Source organism: Condylura cristata, unplaced genomic scaffold (assembly GCF_000260355.1).
Source record: "Condylura cristata isolate star-nosed mole 26May11 unplaced genomic scaffold, ConCri1.0 scaffold00003, whole genome shotgun sequence".
Lineage (NCBI taxonomy): Eukaryota > Metazoa > Chordata > Mammalia > Eulipotyphla > Talpidae > Condylura > Condylura cristata.
Window position 1 is genome coordinate 49,476,276 of NW_004567104.1, and position 15,854 is coordinate 49,492,129.

The window sequence follows — 15,854 nt, forward strand, 5'->3', positions numbered from 1 at the left end:
CTGACTGCCATATCTTGGTAGCCTGGTTTTCATTCTCTCCAGTTCATGGATGAAAATTGGGTTTATCTATAGGTTTTTTAAATTTGGAACCATCAAACTCTATAGGAACAGGTTACATCATGAGTAATCTGGAATGAGTTTTTAATTTTTGGAAGTATGTAAGACTTTGCCCTCTAGATGGCTCTATTCAATTTTATTTTAAAGGTGATAAAGAACACACTACAGATATGCATGAAACTGTTCTTATATTCTTTTTTCCAGTTACTACAGTTTACAGTGTTATCTTCACACTAAGGCGCTTGTTACTAGAACTTTTTTTAGCTTGTATCTTCTTATTATAGTCTGCCCAATAGGGCTGGTTTAAGAAGGTGGCAAAACCATAGGCAGGAGAGAATGAGTTAGAGGTAGATCTAGGCAGGTGATTAGAAAGAATGACCTTGAGAACAGCCAGACACCTTAACATTGAAGGGAAAAGAATAAACACAGAAGTTTATTCTCTCTTGCAGAGTACATGCTGTACTTACACTCTGGCAGAAAGCAAATGAGTATGTGATCTCAATGAGCCTAGTGCTGCCTGAACATAGAGTAAACCCAGTCCACCAGACTATGTGCTCTCCTTACTCTGTTCCAGTCACACTTGGCTCATGTTAATATATGTATACATTACCATTGCAAATAGCTACTATTTTGTAGTGGATATCCTGAGAGATTCCAGAAATTGCACAAGGATAAATCAGCCACTACTTTTACTATCAGTGAATAGGAAGAAGAATAGGAAAAGAGAGAAAACATAGAAAATAATGATTTTTTTCCTCTTTCTTCTGCCTCTTGTCTTTCCCTTCCCTTTAGGGAGCTCCTGTCCATGCTGGCATGCTTTCCCTCTTTCTTATTTATCAATAGTCCTATTTGGGGCAGCAGCTTTTGTCGTGATCTCCAGTTTTTCTTCGTCTTTGGTGATGCCATGTCTTCCTAACTTTTCATGATCATTTCTCTTTCACACCTGTCTCAAGAATTAACTTCAAACATTCATCAACATCCAATTCCTTTACACATCATCTTAACAAAGGATTCTGTCTCTAATATAATTGAAAAAAGGAAGCCTGGTAATCCTAGGGGAAGCTAGGACTCCTAGCTAACAAAATACTTTTCACAACACAGCTACTTTTGTGCACATTTACGGTCAGGTTGGAACATTTTATTCCAAATTTTTAGGGATTTGACAAATAGAATCATGGGGGAAATGAATGTATGTTTTGAGATAACTTTGCCATTTTTCATGAATGTAATTTAGGAATTAAGAAGAATGCTAAAGAATGAATGTGGAGGGACCTGACACAGGTGGGCAGGCCTTTTGGCTTTTTGTTGACTGCCAAAAGCCTAATGCCTAGGAAAGTACCAAACACTTCTTGGGCTTGTTGAAGTGTTATTCAAATAAATGAATAACCACAATGATGCTAAGCATTTGCAATTTAATAAGAAACCAACACAATCTAACATGCTTTTTAAAAATGGATTGCTTTTCTCACTATATATAGACCATTGTAATCTGGCTTCCATCATGGATTATTCTCATAATTTCAATAGATGCTGTTCAATTTTTATCTTACTTGGCTTCCCAGCTGACTTTATTCTATTGACCTCAATGTTATTCTTAGAATTATGTTCCTCCTCTTTCAGGTTATGCCTTCTTTTTCATAACCTACTCTTCTTCATTGTCTGGTAAGGGTAGTTCTCCTCATCCTCTGGGTTAAGTTCAACCTCCATATGGCTTCAACTGCCAATCAGTACTTATCCAGTGAGCACTCTTTAATTTGTACTTGCAGACCAGCTCCCAACCAAGCTCTTGAGGCTTTCTGGCAGTATTTAATACCGTATTTCTTCACACTTATCATGTCCAAGTCAGAATTCATTATTTGCCCTTCAAACTTAGTATTCAGAATTTCCTCTTCATCTTCCTTTTATGAAAGCAGACTCTTGGAAACCATCCAAAAATATCCCCATGTCCTTATTATTCACATATCATTAGTCAGTAAGTCTCTTAATTTAACCTTGGAAATAACTCCTTAATCTGTACTTTTTTTATTTTTTATTTTTTTTAAAGATTTGTTTATTTATTCATATAGAACTGGGGTACAGGCCAGAGATGCGGAGGGTGAGAGGATTCACCAGAGACACAGAGGGGAGCAGAACAGGCAAATCGCCGAAGTACGCTGCTGAGGGGAGAAGCGGGTGGGTCAGGAGAGGTCTCCGGCTCCATATGTATCACCTCCGGGGCAGGCAGGAATCAAACTCATGGATAAGTAGCTTAAGCTTCTTAGTGCAGTGTTTTAACCCGCTGCGCCACCAGGGAGGGCGCTGTACTTTTTTTTAATGCTTTATCTACTTTCTCATTATTTTTCACTTGGATTACTATGTTAGCCTCTTACTATTATCCAGCTTCTGATTTTTCACTCACTATAATTCAAATTACTATTACTTTGCTTTGGATTTTTTGGATGCTCTCCTAACAATTCAGATTCTCTGTTAGCACAAGTGTTTAGAGCTCGCAGTTTCCTTTGCCTGGGGATGCTCTCCTACCGAACTGCATCACTTGCTCCTTTGCTTCTCCCCCCATTTCCTATAATTGTATTTACATATTAAACTTTTTTGTTTCCTCCAGGAGACAGAAGCTGTCATTTTGTTACTGTAATGTCAGTAAGCTAGAAGAATGGGCACCTAATTAAATATTCATTGAATGAATGAATAAATAAGTGAACAATTATAACCAAAACACAACCTGTCCTAGGAAATACTGGTCTATTTGTTTGTTGCAGAGTTGGACTGTCCTCAAAATACATGCTTCTCTGAACTCTTCTTTTCCATATTTCTAGGTTTTAATCTGAGAGGTTTTAATTGGCAATGCTCAGTAAATTTCTTGGAAAACAACTCGAGTTCCCTTAGCTAGCAAAAATATTTTTTCTAGAAGGAAATAATTCCCTAATTTCTTTCAGTATATTAGTTTTTTAGAATAATTTACTCTTACAATGCATATTTCATATATCTAAACCTTGATTTATATTATAGAAAAAGTTTATTTTTTTTTTTTACTTTATAGATTGTTAAACACTTAATTGAAGGCACTTTTTTGTTTCTTACTGAACCTGTCCATCTTCTTCTTGGACCACTAATGTGAAAACATAAGTTATGATAAAGTTATAAGTGTGTGCTAAGTTATTGCTGGGACATATTTTCCTTACCAACATTTCATGGCTTTCTTCTTTAGGTGAAGGAATGATATAAAAATATTAGGACTATATTTGACTGTTATTTTCTTCTCTAATCTTTACTTTTTGTGCAGAGGCAAAAACAGGTGATTGTACTGAATAACAACGTAAGTCTTGTGGCTCTCAGAGTATACAACCAGGTAGAAATGCCAATGGAACACCAGTGGCAACAGTAATAGTTGAGATTTGAAGACTGAATTATTGGACAAATAGAATGTGCATTTATTATAAAATGTATTTGATTGGCTTGAATATATTCTGATTTCCATATGGGCCCATCAAAACTATCTGGAAGGAACTCACAATATTATGAAGCATTTAAAGAGGATTTGGGGGTGATCACATTATTTTAGTGTTTCTATGTTGTTCTATGAGTTTTAGGGGTGTTCTGTGATGAAATGAAGTATTTTTGGGAACCTATACGCTATCCCAAGTAGCTTTTATTACTTTTCACTGAACTTGAAATTATTTTGAAACACAGTTATTATATCTAAATATAGTTGTTCCTTACTAAGCTGAAATAAAGGGATTTCATTACTTCTCTTTTTGGTTCTTCCATCATCATGAATTCAACTGGAGGGCATAGGTCTTTTTGTATGGTTAGTGCAATACAGTTATCACTTAGCTACAATTCTTACCTTTTTGGAGACTATCACTTTTTGGTGATGTAGTTAATGACACAGTATATATATTATTTGTTATACAGACAGTTACTATGCATGCTACAACTTTGTTCTTTGTTGATGATTTCTATTTGATATTTGGAGAAAAGCATATGATTTAAATTGATTATCTCTTAATGAATTCTATCTGTACAGGTTAATGAAATTGTGATAGGTAGCAAATAAAGACACAATTTTAAATAATGTAGTCTTTAATCATTTAACTTTCAAGTAAAAACATGCATACACACATATACATACACACACAGCCAAATAGGAAAGACCAAACGTGTTCCTAAGAACTTTATAATACGTATCTTTCCAAGATAAACCTATACAGCAAGATTAAAAGTATTTGTATTAAGAATTTATAGAATGATCTGAGGAAAATTATATCTATAATTTTGCATTACTTTCAACTAGAGTCTGTGCATTTATTTCTCAGAACCCCCGAGTACTCTACTAATATGATCATATAAATCTATACTGCATGTTTATCTTTGTCAGTATTATCTTTGATATGGTAGTCCTTAGGGAGTATTAATTGCTAGCTATCTTGTAGCTACTTAACAGCAATATTGAAACAATTACTAAGTATTTATGAGAATGAGGCATTCATTTATTTATTGCCTTAATCCAAAAAAATCCCATAGCACTTGACTCAAGCACATAACAGTATAAAAATGCCCATTTATTTTGTAGGAATTATTCCTTTCTCCTCTATACTACCCACTACTCTACCATCCTTATAAATTCCCTACTCTTCCTTTTCTATCCTGCTAAAATCCTTCTGCTTTATTTAGATGCTTTAGATGCTTTAGCATCTTTATTAAGATGGCATCTGAAGTCACAGGAATGGCTTCAGTCATGTGCTTGCACACACTCTTTCTCTATATCTGTACTGCACACACACACAAATATATAAATATTAAACTTCCTTTCTGACTTTTGTGCTCATAATCGGTATAATGCTTCTTTGATTATTTGTCAATCTAGAAGAAACTAGAGGGCTATGAGGTAATTTCTTTTGTTCCCTGACAATTGATTCAGAATAAATGATTCCTACATCAAGGGCTATAAATAGCCTTGCTTTAAATAATACATAAATAAAAGCACATAGAAAAAACAATAAAAGATCATATGACTTGTCAAAGGAAGAAAATGAGGATCTGATACTTATCAACCTTTTGAATTTATTGTTGGATACTTAAGATATTTGATGTATAAATACAAATAAGAGGACTTCATAGTATACTCAAATTGTTATTTTAAATGTCCTGCAAGACTTATAAGCCAACTTAAAAAGTATATTTCTCCTTGAAGAGATGTATGAAATAGAAAGAATTATCTATGCTACATTAATGACAATCAGAACATACAAAAAATATTTAAAATGTTATTTCTTCTCTCTTTTTGATAATAATCTTTGTTACGTTATTGTGACAGAGTGGAATCTTTCCAAATAATTTATTTCACTAACAAATATGTTCCTCATTTTAAAAAATAACGTTCAATCATTTATCCAGATTGTTATCTATTTAATGTTACTTCTGATAATTAAAGTGCAAAATTTTGACTTATTCACAGCGACACTGAGCAAAAAACAAATTAAAAACAACTCATTGTTTCTGGAGTCAGACATATCTCAGGCTGAACACCAGTCAAGCCACTTTCTATGGACTAAATGGATAAATTAATCTGTCTGAGCTTCAAATGCTCTGAGAATGAAATGGTCAACTCTATGTGTAAGATGCCTGACACACCAATAATGATAACCATATAATGGAGTTACTATGAGTTCTGTGCTATGCCAAATATATTAACCCTTTATAAATTTAATCTTTATAGTATTCTACTCGAGTTGAAGTTATTTTAATCCCATTTTATAGTTGCAGAAGTATGGAGATTTTAAACAAGTTAAACAAAGTTGTACTAGTCTTAAGTGGCAGGAACAAAATGGCAGCAGAAGTCCATCTGTTGGATTATCTACTGATGTGTAATAAGTTATCCAAAACGTAGAGGCGACAGGAAAGAAGGGTGGTAATGTCGAGTTGGCTCATCATACAGCTGTCAATTTAGTCCTATCTGCAGGGGCTTCAAGGGCGCATTTGAGCCACACAGGGGCTTCCCCACATAAGGTGAGTCACAGGAATGAGTATTGCAAAAGGACAAGCTCCAAAGTGCAAACAGGTGAAATACTTCGACTGGCATTATACTTACTCACGTCCAGTGGCCAAGGCGAGTCGCATAGAGACAAACCCAGAATCAGTGTGACAGACACCACCACAAGAGCATGAATACTAGAGCCCTATGAAGGTGGGCGAAAGGAACAGCCCACCTCAGAATTTGTCATTGAAAGCAATCTTTTTGTCCCTCTCCAAACTAGCACCACTGTCAACAATCTACTTCCCTTGGCAGTATGTTGGCCAATGCTTTGTGAGAAGGACATGGTAGTTTCAGACAGAGCCAATCACAAGTATTTAGTAAGCTTTTACACTTTCCTCTTTCCAAACTGGACATCAAATTTGAATTTAATTTAAATGTGGTTAGAGGAAATTTCTTGTTTTATGAATGAAAAAATACCTCTCAAAAGTTTAAATTATTTTATGAGTTTTAAATGTCATTCTATATTGGATTTTATACATTAAAATTCATTATTGAATAAAATATGGAAAATACAGTTGAGCTTTAGGCCCTATAGTGGTTAAAGTAAAAATGGTTATATAACAATCAGCATTTGTGATTTATTTTGGATTTTTTAAGAAACTTCTTTTCTCACTTTCTATAGGAGCAGGATTTTTTATTCAAGAATTATGTATGTTTTCATTTGATATAAGTAAATAAAAATAATTTTAGTATTAATTATGAATCCCAATAATTATACAGAACTTTTTATAGAAAGTTTTGCCCATATAAAACATTTTATATTTGTATATGAAACTTTTATATCCAAACAGAATTATTATTATTATTATTTTTAAAGATTTTTTTGTTCATACTTAACTGGGGTACAGGCCAGAGGTGCAGGGGTGGTGAGAGGATTCACCAGAGACAGAGTGGGGAGTAGAACAGGTAGATAGATGAAGTACACTGCTGAGGGGAGGAGCGGTCAGGAGAGGTCTGCCACGCCATGTGGATCACCTCGAGACAGGCGGGGATCGAACTCATGCGGAAGTGGCTTTAACTTCTTAGTGCTGTGCTTTAACCTGCTGCGCCACCAGGGAGGGCCCCCAAACAGAATTATTTTATCTTAATGATCCAAAATGTTTAAACTGTTTCTTCTATTAATATTCCCCAACATTTAGAGAACTGTAAAAGAAGTAAATTAGAAGCCTAGAAAAAATATATAGCTCCTTATACTTATCAAATTCAATTAGCAAATAATTTGTAAGTAATAAATACCATGTCAAAGCTGTTTGGTGATCAATTCAAACTCTGATAATGTTATAGCCTACTGTCAAGAATTTAAGGGATGTTATCAGAAGATATTTAAACTAAGTTTTACCCTGAATGGCCATGACTTTGCTATTAAGTCTTAAGAAAAAAAAAAAAAGAAACTGAATTATATATAAAAGAAATAATAGAAAAAAAATCAGTTACTTACTTTTTGTGACAACACCTTCTAGGCGAATAATATTTGGGTGGTCAAACTGACCCATGATACTGGCTTCTCTTAGAAAATCTCTTCTTTGCCGATCCATGTGGCCACCTTTTAATGTCTTGATGGCTACTGGGATTTCTCTTTTCCCTGGTGTCTTCAAACGCCCACTACAGACTTCTCCAAATTCACCTTAAAATATGGACAAAAGCAGTTGTTTGTTGATACAGAATACTTAAACCCCATGATATTTGATATGTGAAATTTGAAATTGTCATAACACCATTTTGTTTTTTATGTAATGTCTTGTGTGTCATGGATAATTCTTTCTTAAAAATTGTAATAACAATATGCCTTATCAGCACTATTTGTTGTGAATAATGAAGTACATTTTCATATGCTGTGCCACAGGAAGTGCTATTGAAAGATACCCTGATCTGTTGAGAAATTATGCCTAGCAAAATGGATGATGCTAATGTGACTCTATAGAAAATCAATCAATGCTTAACATTTCTTTTTACTGTTCTCAATATGGACCAAATTCCTGCTTAACTCAAGGAACTTATCAGGCATGTGCAGTTGATTTGCTCCTGTAGGTCATATGAACTTATTGAAAAGACCACACTGAACCCAACTATAAGAGCTGATTATACAGACTACATTACAAGTCACATGCTTAGAATATGAACCCAGTAAGATGATCTGTCACCAATGGTGCCACTGGGCAGATTAGATAATAGCCAAATATTTATCCTCATTTTTCTTTCTTTTTCTCTCTTCCTACCCCTCCCCCCCAGCCCCCCACTCCCTCACCCCCCACTAAGAATTACAAAGAAGTGTAATACTTGATCTCTGTATCCGGGCTTACAATTTAATGAGAGAATTTAGATAAACACAAGAAACACTTAACGACCTAAGAACCAATTCCTGCAATTGCTGTATTAATGAAGAGAAGGCAGTAGAAGACCTCCTGAAGGAGGGGAAACATTTGTTGAAACTTTAATGAAGAGTATGATATTTGCTATCTAGTAAAAGTGGGGGAAGGAGTGAGGGAAGTGAGATAAAAAATTCAAAGTAACAAACAGTAAAGAGAATGATGTGTATACAGAGCAGAAAGAGATAAGGCTGACTATAAAGTTTACTATGGAAAAGGAGGTTGGAGACCTTTTCAATGTAATACATTTAATATAATTTAAGATATCAGACAATTTTCTAGAACCAATTATATGCAATTACTTAGGAGCATGACACTTGACCACAAGTTTATTAAACTATAAAGTGAAAATAATACCACCTTATACAGTGTTATAATATTTCTTTTCCATAAGCATACTGGTAATTAAGTTCTTGCAGTAGATGTCAATTATCCATATTTTCTTTGTACCAATACATTATAGTCCATTGAGTGTTCACAATAGCATCAACACCAAAAGATCAACTATTTTTTGGTGCAGATGTTATGCAATTTTTTTTTTTTGTAAAATAAAATAGCTAGGAAAAAACACAAAGCTTTACTTTCACAAATCATATGTAAACAAGTCCATTAGTAATTTTAAGCAGTCTACCAAGGAATTTGTTTTAGGAGAATTTTAATAACTAAACAAAGAACACAAACTAGAATGTGGTCCTTGAATTCAAGGCATAAGATACTGAGTTTTAAAAATCTAATGTAAATTTTGCAGCAACAAAATGATATATATATTTTTTAACTTAATGATGATCTTAACCTTTTGGGTATTAACTGATTTGATCTCCACAGGTAAAAGATGCTCTATTTTAATTATTAATATTTTTTTATTTTTAAGTGATTTTTCTCTTGTATACAAGAAAATTTCAGCTATAGAAATTCTCATAATTTTTCTATGGAGGCTTTGAACCTGAAGATACAATGTGTGTATTGTATTTAAATTGATATGTAATATATACAGAGCAAATGTGCAATTAGTTCTCAGATAATTTTTGTAATGAAGCAAACTTTTTTCTTATTTTTTCTTCATCTTACCTTAGTACATTTTTTATTAACAAGTTTCAGTAAATATATTGACAATTATCTTAAAATTACTCTCCTGAAATTAATCCACAGTCCAAATAATTTTTATCTTAACATTTCATAGTAATTTAAGTACACTTGAATATAATAAGTGAATAAAGAGCTCTGTTGGTATTTTATAAAGGCAGACATAGCAGTAATTTTCTTAGGTTTTCTGTTGTCTGAAATTCATGTATCTTATTAACACCAGGCAGGTGGTTTCTTCATGTCAAGCTTTGCATGATCAAGCTGTTATCACACTTATTTCACTGACACTAAATATGGAAACCTCAATTAAAGATCTGAGACTCCTACAGCCTTGTTGAGTCAAAGTCCAAAATATTCAGTCAGACAATATATAAAAACATTTATCGTGATACACCTGAATATATAACATATCAGGGCAAGGAGAAAAAAATGCTTTAAATTTAATAGATTCTTTAAGTCATTTCAAAGACTCCTCCACTACATGACTGTTATAGCAAGTATGAAAGCACTATCTATAATCATAAATAAGAGAAATCACTCTGTAAGACCTGTGAAAGTGTATATATGTAGTCAGTCGTTCAGAAAAATCACTGAGAATAGAAATATCATGTTCAGTATATATATATATATATCTTTTCCTCACTATGATAAAGCTAGCTCCTATGTTGTGCTTATCATAAGCCTAGTGTAAAAACGTTATATCCTAATCTCAACAACCCTTTGAGGCAGAAAGCATTATTATGTCCCCTCTAAGATGAGAAGACAAAAGAAACAACTTCTCCAAAAGAACTTAACTAGAAAGTGGTAACTTAGTCATTCTGACTGGAGAGTCCATGCTTGCAATCATTATTTTTTGCTCTCTGGGACACTTACCATTCATTATCAAATTTTCATATATTAGTATGTTAAATCCCCAACAGATAATATGGTATAAACTATTATATAATATATAGACATGTTAACTTTATATGCAAAGATGGATGGAATGTTAAAACCATATACTAAGAATCCTTCGCTATAAAATTGAAATGAAAACCAACTCAAATATTATAGATGATCTGGAAAAATCACTCCAGTCTGCCTCATTTCATGGGAGCAAAGAAAACTGTATCTAGGATAATTAATCTTCTGTCACTAACAGCCCATTCACTGGCTAACAATCCCATCTATCTCTTTAGATGGTGGTAAAATCTTTTCAGACAAGCAATTTTGTAGTATCATATAAAGGGTCAGATGAAAATATCACTGAGTATTGGCTTTTCCACAGAAAGGCTTTAATATAAAATGAAAACTTTTAGAGGATTGTGGAGATAGTGAGGGACAGTCCCTTTTAGAGGACTGCCATCACACTAACCTCTGGAGACTTCCAAAATGTTATACCTCCTGGTCTGAGATTTTGGTACTCCCCTACATGCTAACTTTTGAAATCATTGTAGCCGTTTTGATCTCCACAGGTAACTGACTCCTGATATTGGTGCAGCGGGTTGAAGCACAACACTAAGAAGCTAAAGCCACTACTGTAAGAGTTAGATTCCCGCCTGCCCGGGAGCTGACCCACATGGCACCACAGACCTCTCCTGACCCACCTGCTGCTCCCTTCAGCAGTGTACTTTGTCGATCTGCCTGTTCCACTCCCCATTCATTCTCTGGTGAATCCTCGCACAGCCCCTGCACCTCTGGCCTGTGCCCCAGTTTTGTATGCATAAATAAATAAATCTTTAAAAAAAAAACCAAAACATCTTTCTGGTGTTTCTTCACACTTGCTGTTTTCCTTTGGTGGGAACGTTCTCTCCACAAGTTGTGCCCCTCCCTCCAGTCTCCATCCTCTTTAATACATCTCTATGTGGAAGACATATCAGTATAGGCTAAGATGTAAGGCTGTTGCTTAAGGAAAATAGCCTCTGATTATCTAATTTAGTTTCCCATTTCCAAGTGAATAAGAGAAAAGCAAAACAGCAGCTCTTCAGTCATTAATTTGCTTCAATTTCAAAACAGAATGCCTAAATACTATGTGAATTCAATTTTCAAATTTTGCTTCACATAATCAACTTTTCTTCCTTAGTATAAATTCAATAGGAAAATATTTTTAAATAGGATGTAAAAGAGTTAAAATATTTTTAAGTCGATTCAAAAGAGATATACTGGTCTTTTGGGGTCTTAGATAAATTCTATTATTATTAATGTTGTCCTGAGGCTCTCTTACCCAGTTGTTATTCGTGATCATTCTAGGGTGAAATACTAGAATCTAATTTTGTTTGATCTCCTGCTAATACAAAACTTACAAGCAAAAGAGAACACATGTTTAGAAAACTTAAAAATCTCACACAAGCTGACATATTTGAATGCACCTGGTTCAATCTTACAGAAAGGTTTAACAAGACACTCAATTTTCTAATGTTTAGTGAGGCTCTTCAGTGATAGGAGGATTCAGCCATCAGAGAGGACAGAATTATGGCTTCACCAGTTATTTGTTTTGTGTCACTAAAGGAAGATACATTGCTTTTTCACGCTGCAGTGTTATTGTTGGTGGGTTAAATACTTATGCTCTGTTTACTTCTTGAGACAGAAAGAATAACATGTAAATATTTGCAATATGTGTCTTAGAAAAGCTCCATAAAACCAGAATCTTTTAAAATTTTACTGATACCACAGAGGACATGTTACACATGCCACTCTGCGTAACCTTCATTGCTCAGTCCCTGGAATGTGAAGAAAGTCCAGCATATTGCTTATTTATTGAATATCTTATTCATAGTATTTTTGATATTCAACTTCACTGATACTCTTTCCCTAAAAGAGAGTCATCCTATCTTTTTCATGGTAAGAAGATTTTTATTTGAAATATAGTTTGAGCACTATGATCATACTGAAAACATTTTTTATTCCAGGAATCATCCTGGATTGGATGCCTCTCAGTGTACCTGTTTTCTTGCCTCCAGAAAGAGCTCCTCTTTAGACTGAACAATACATGGGATGCAGCAAAGTGGTATTAGGATGGAAGTGTATGTCAGTATAACCATATAATCTAAATTTACTTTTGAAGGTACTAGAAAGAGAACAAACAAGCCAGAAGTCAGCAGGAGGAAATAATAAAAATTAGAACAAAATTAAGTGAAATAGAAACCAAAAATATGGTACAAAAGATTCATGAAACCAAGATCTGTTTCTTTGAAAAGGATAATGAAATCAACTTCTAGGCTAGGCTAGAAGTTCTAGCTAGGCTCATTAAGAAAAAAAAAAGAGAGATTCAAAATAAAAAGAATCAGCAATGAAAGAGGTGAAGTTACAATAGATACTGCATAAATCCAAAGAACCACAGAAAACTGCTATGGACATCTCTGCACAAAGTGATTAACATAAAATAAATTGACAAACATTTAGCATCATACCACCTTCTAAAACTGAACCAGGAATAAATAAATACTGTGAACAGACCAACTGCAAGTATAGACATTGAAATAGTGATCAAAAATCTCCCTAAGAACAAAATCCAGATACCTTCAATAATATATTCTACTAAACTTTCAAAGGAGTTGTGACAGGTATTCTTATTAAATCTTCTAAAAAATCAGAGGAAACACTCCCAAGAATTTTACAATGCCAACATTATCCTATTCACCAAACCAAACTAAGTTAATGATCTTGAAATATGATTATCCTGGATGATCAGGTAAGCCCAGTGGTTTATCAAAGGAAAACAGGAGGAACAGTGAAGGTAAAGGATGATGGAAACGGATTCAAAGATGCTATGCTTTACACTTTGAAGTTGGAGAAAAGTGGATGACCTATAGAAGATATAAAAGTCAAAGGAGCAGATTCTTTCCTGAAGCTCCCCAAAATGAATAAATATTATCAACACCCCTGATATATACCAGTGAAAATAATTTTGGACTTCTGACTTCCAGATTTGCAAAATAATTAATGTTTTTTTTTTTAAGCCAATAGTGCGTGATAATATATGAATGGCTCTTAACATGTGGCATGGTACAGCATACATTCTCAAATATTAGTCTTCATTTTAAGTTGGATAATACCCATTTTTTTATAGCTTGATTTCTTGGGACTCTTCAGTGCCCCTATATTAACAGCATTTTCCTTATTAGTTATTTATTTCTGTTCATTTATTTTTTCCAATATGCTGTGAAAATTTTAAGAGATTTTCTTTTACAGAAATTTTGTATTCTTTTTAATCTCCAGTGCCTATCACAGTGAACACTATATAAATATCATTTACAAATATGACTGGACAGATATCCTATCATGGACATCATCTGTATGAAAGTATACACTAAACATATTCTGTGCTTTGTGTTATTTGAGAGGGCAACCATGAGAGTATATCTTTTAGTCCAGAATGTGTGGATTATTGCACTGATACAAATAAGACATTTTGGAAGTCAGTCAGGCAATAGACATGATCAGTATTCGCAGTGGAAGACTTGTGTTTAGACAAGCATGACTAACAGAAGCTAGATGACTGTCACTTGTAGTGGACAAGTGTTTTAAAAACAGGAAAACTATCTTTCTAAATATATAGTATTTTGATTGAAAAAGCCAGTGCTTGGCCTTAATTACTATTCAAATGATATTATACAAGCCTTTAATAGCAGTAAAATTTTTGCATAGCTTTAATATACTGGCTTCTAAATAAAGTTAATATATTAGATCATTGTATCTTAAAGAAAACATGCACAGATAATCACTAATACCTCTGTAAATTAAACCATGATTCAGAATTGCAGACATTTTAATGTGATTTTATTTATTCCCCAGGGGTAAAATAGGGAGATGTTCTCATAAAATAATAAACATTAAAAAGCTTGTTCTCATGTAAAAGCACTATTTTCGGTAATGTTAACATTATTTTAGGCAAATTTTCATTCAGTTAGTTTTGTCTTTTAACGTATTTTAAAAGGTTTATGTTTTATTATTTTGTATACTCAATTATCTTTTATTACTGACATTCAGAATTTAGAGTACATATAACTACTATAATATATACTTTTAGGAAGAAAATACTGCTATCAAATGAACTGTGAATGTTATCAATTATGAGAAGGAACCTAAATTTGATATTCAATAAGAAAATTTATGAAAGTAAAGAATTGAAAGAAAAGAAGAAATCACTCATAGATCAAATAACTAAATATAACCTCATTTTTTGTATATCTTATTGATTCCTAAGTATAAATTTAGTCATAATCATAGTATTTTCCATACAAATTTAAATCTCTTCATATTCATTTATGATTATAGTAGATGTAGGTTATATGCTATTACAAATAACTTATTTGAACAAGTCCTTTTTTTAGAGTTTTGAAGTAATTCATAACTTATTTTATAATTTTTTAAAAATCAGCTTTTACCATGGAATGTCATATGAGTTACTATGAACATTAAAAAGCAACAGTTGAGCAATCTCAAATTTTTAACCACTTTACTATACTCACTGAACAATAAGCACTTTTTTATTATATTTTGCTGCTTTTGATTTTGCAGTAGCTTATTTCAATCATTGCATATTTAAATTGTTTATATTACTATCACATTATTTCATCTTACTACTTTCTGATTAATCTATTGGTCTTTTTTTAGATTATTAAAACAAGGGCAAATAAGTTATTAAGCATTCTTTATTATATTATAGCCAATCTAAGAAAAATGCTGACTACATTAATTCTAAAATACAAGTCAAGCCACTTTTTAGCTTATAGTCTTGTCTTGGGGTAATATTTTAATATTATTTGAGAAAGTCTGCATAGAGTGAGGTACATTTGGTTTTTGCATTTATATGTTTGACAAAATTTGCAAAAATGCCTCAAAGTTTGGATTGAAATTTTCTTTTATGGGATAAAAGTGGTTCAGTACTGATATCTTTTATCTAGTGGATATACTACTATTTAAGACCCTATTCTGGTTTCATAAAATTTTTTTCTAGGATTTTGTTCTTTATACACAGATTTACATTTATGATCATAAAGTTAGTTGTATTCCTATTTCCCATTAATTTTAACATTAAATTAAGTTTTCTTTTTCACTTGTAGTGTTAATTTTATATATTTTATTTTGTCACATTGATATTTTTAAAGAACCAACTTTTGACTTTGCTGCATTTACTTCTATTATAATATACATAAATTGTTTATATTACTAAAACATTATTATATTTCTACTTGTGATTTTTCTATTTGTGTTTTTCTAGATTAAGTTAGCTCTGTCTTTCCAGCTTAGCAGAGTGACACCCCACAACCAGGAACTCCTATGTCAGAAATCTTAGCAGAAGGGCAAAATCACAAACCTTAGTATAGTATTTT

General features: G+C 32.9%; 1 protein-coding gene across 2 annotated transcripts in view; it reads right to left on the bottom strand.

Moving 5' to 3' along the window:
* EPHA6 (EPH receptor A6) overlaps window positions 1-15,854 on the bottom strand; it is a 563,177-nt gene that overhangs the window by 158,041 nt on the left and 389,282 nt on the right. For both annotated transcript variants that reach the window (XM_004675273.2, XM_012734527.1), the window contains exon 11: window positions 7,530-7,715. In XM_004675273.2, coding sequence (XP_004675330.1) covers window positions 7,530-7,715 — 186 coding nt within the window. The remainder of the gene's footprint in view (window positions 1-7,529; window positions 7,716-15,854) is intronic.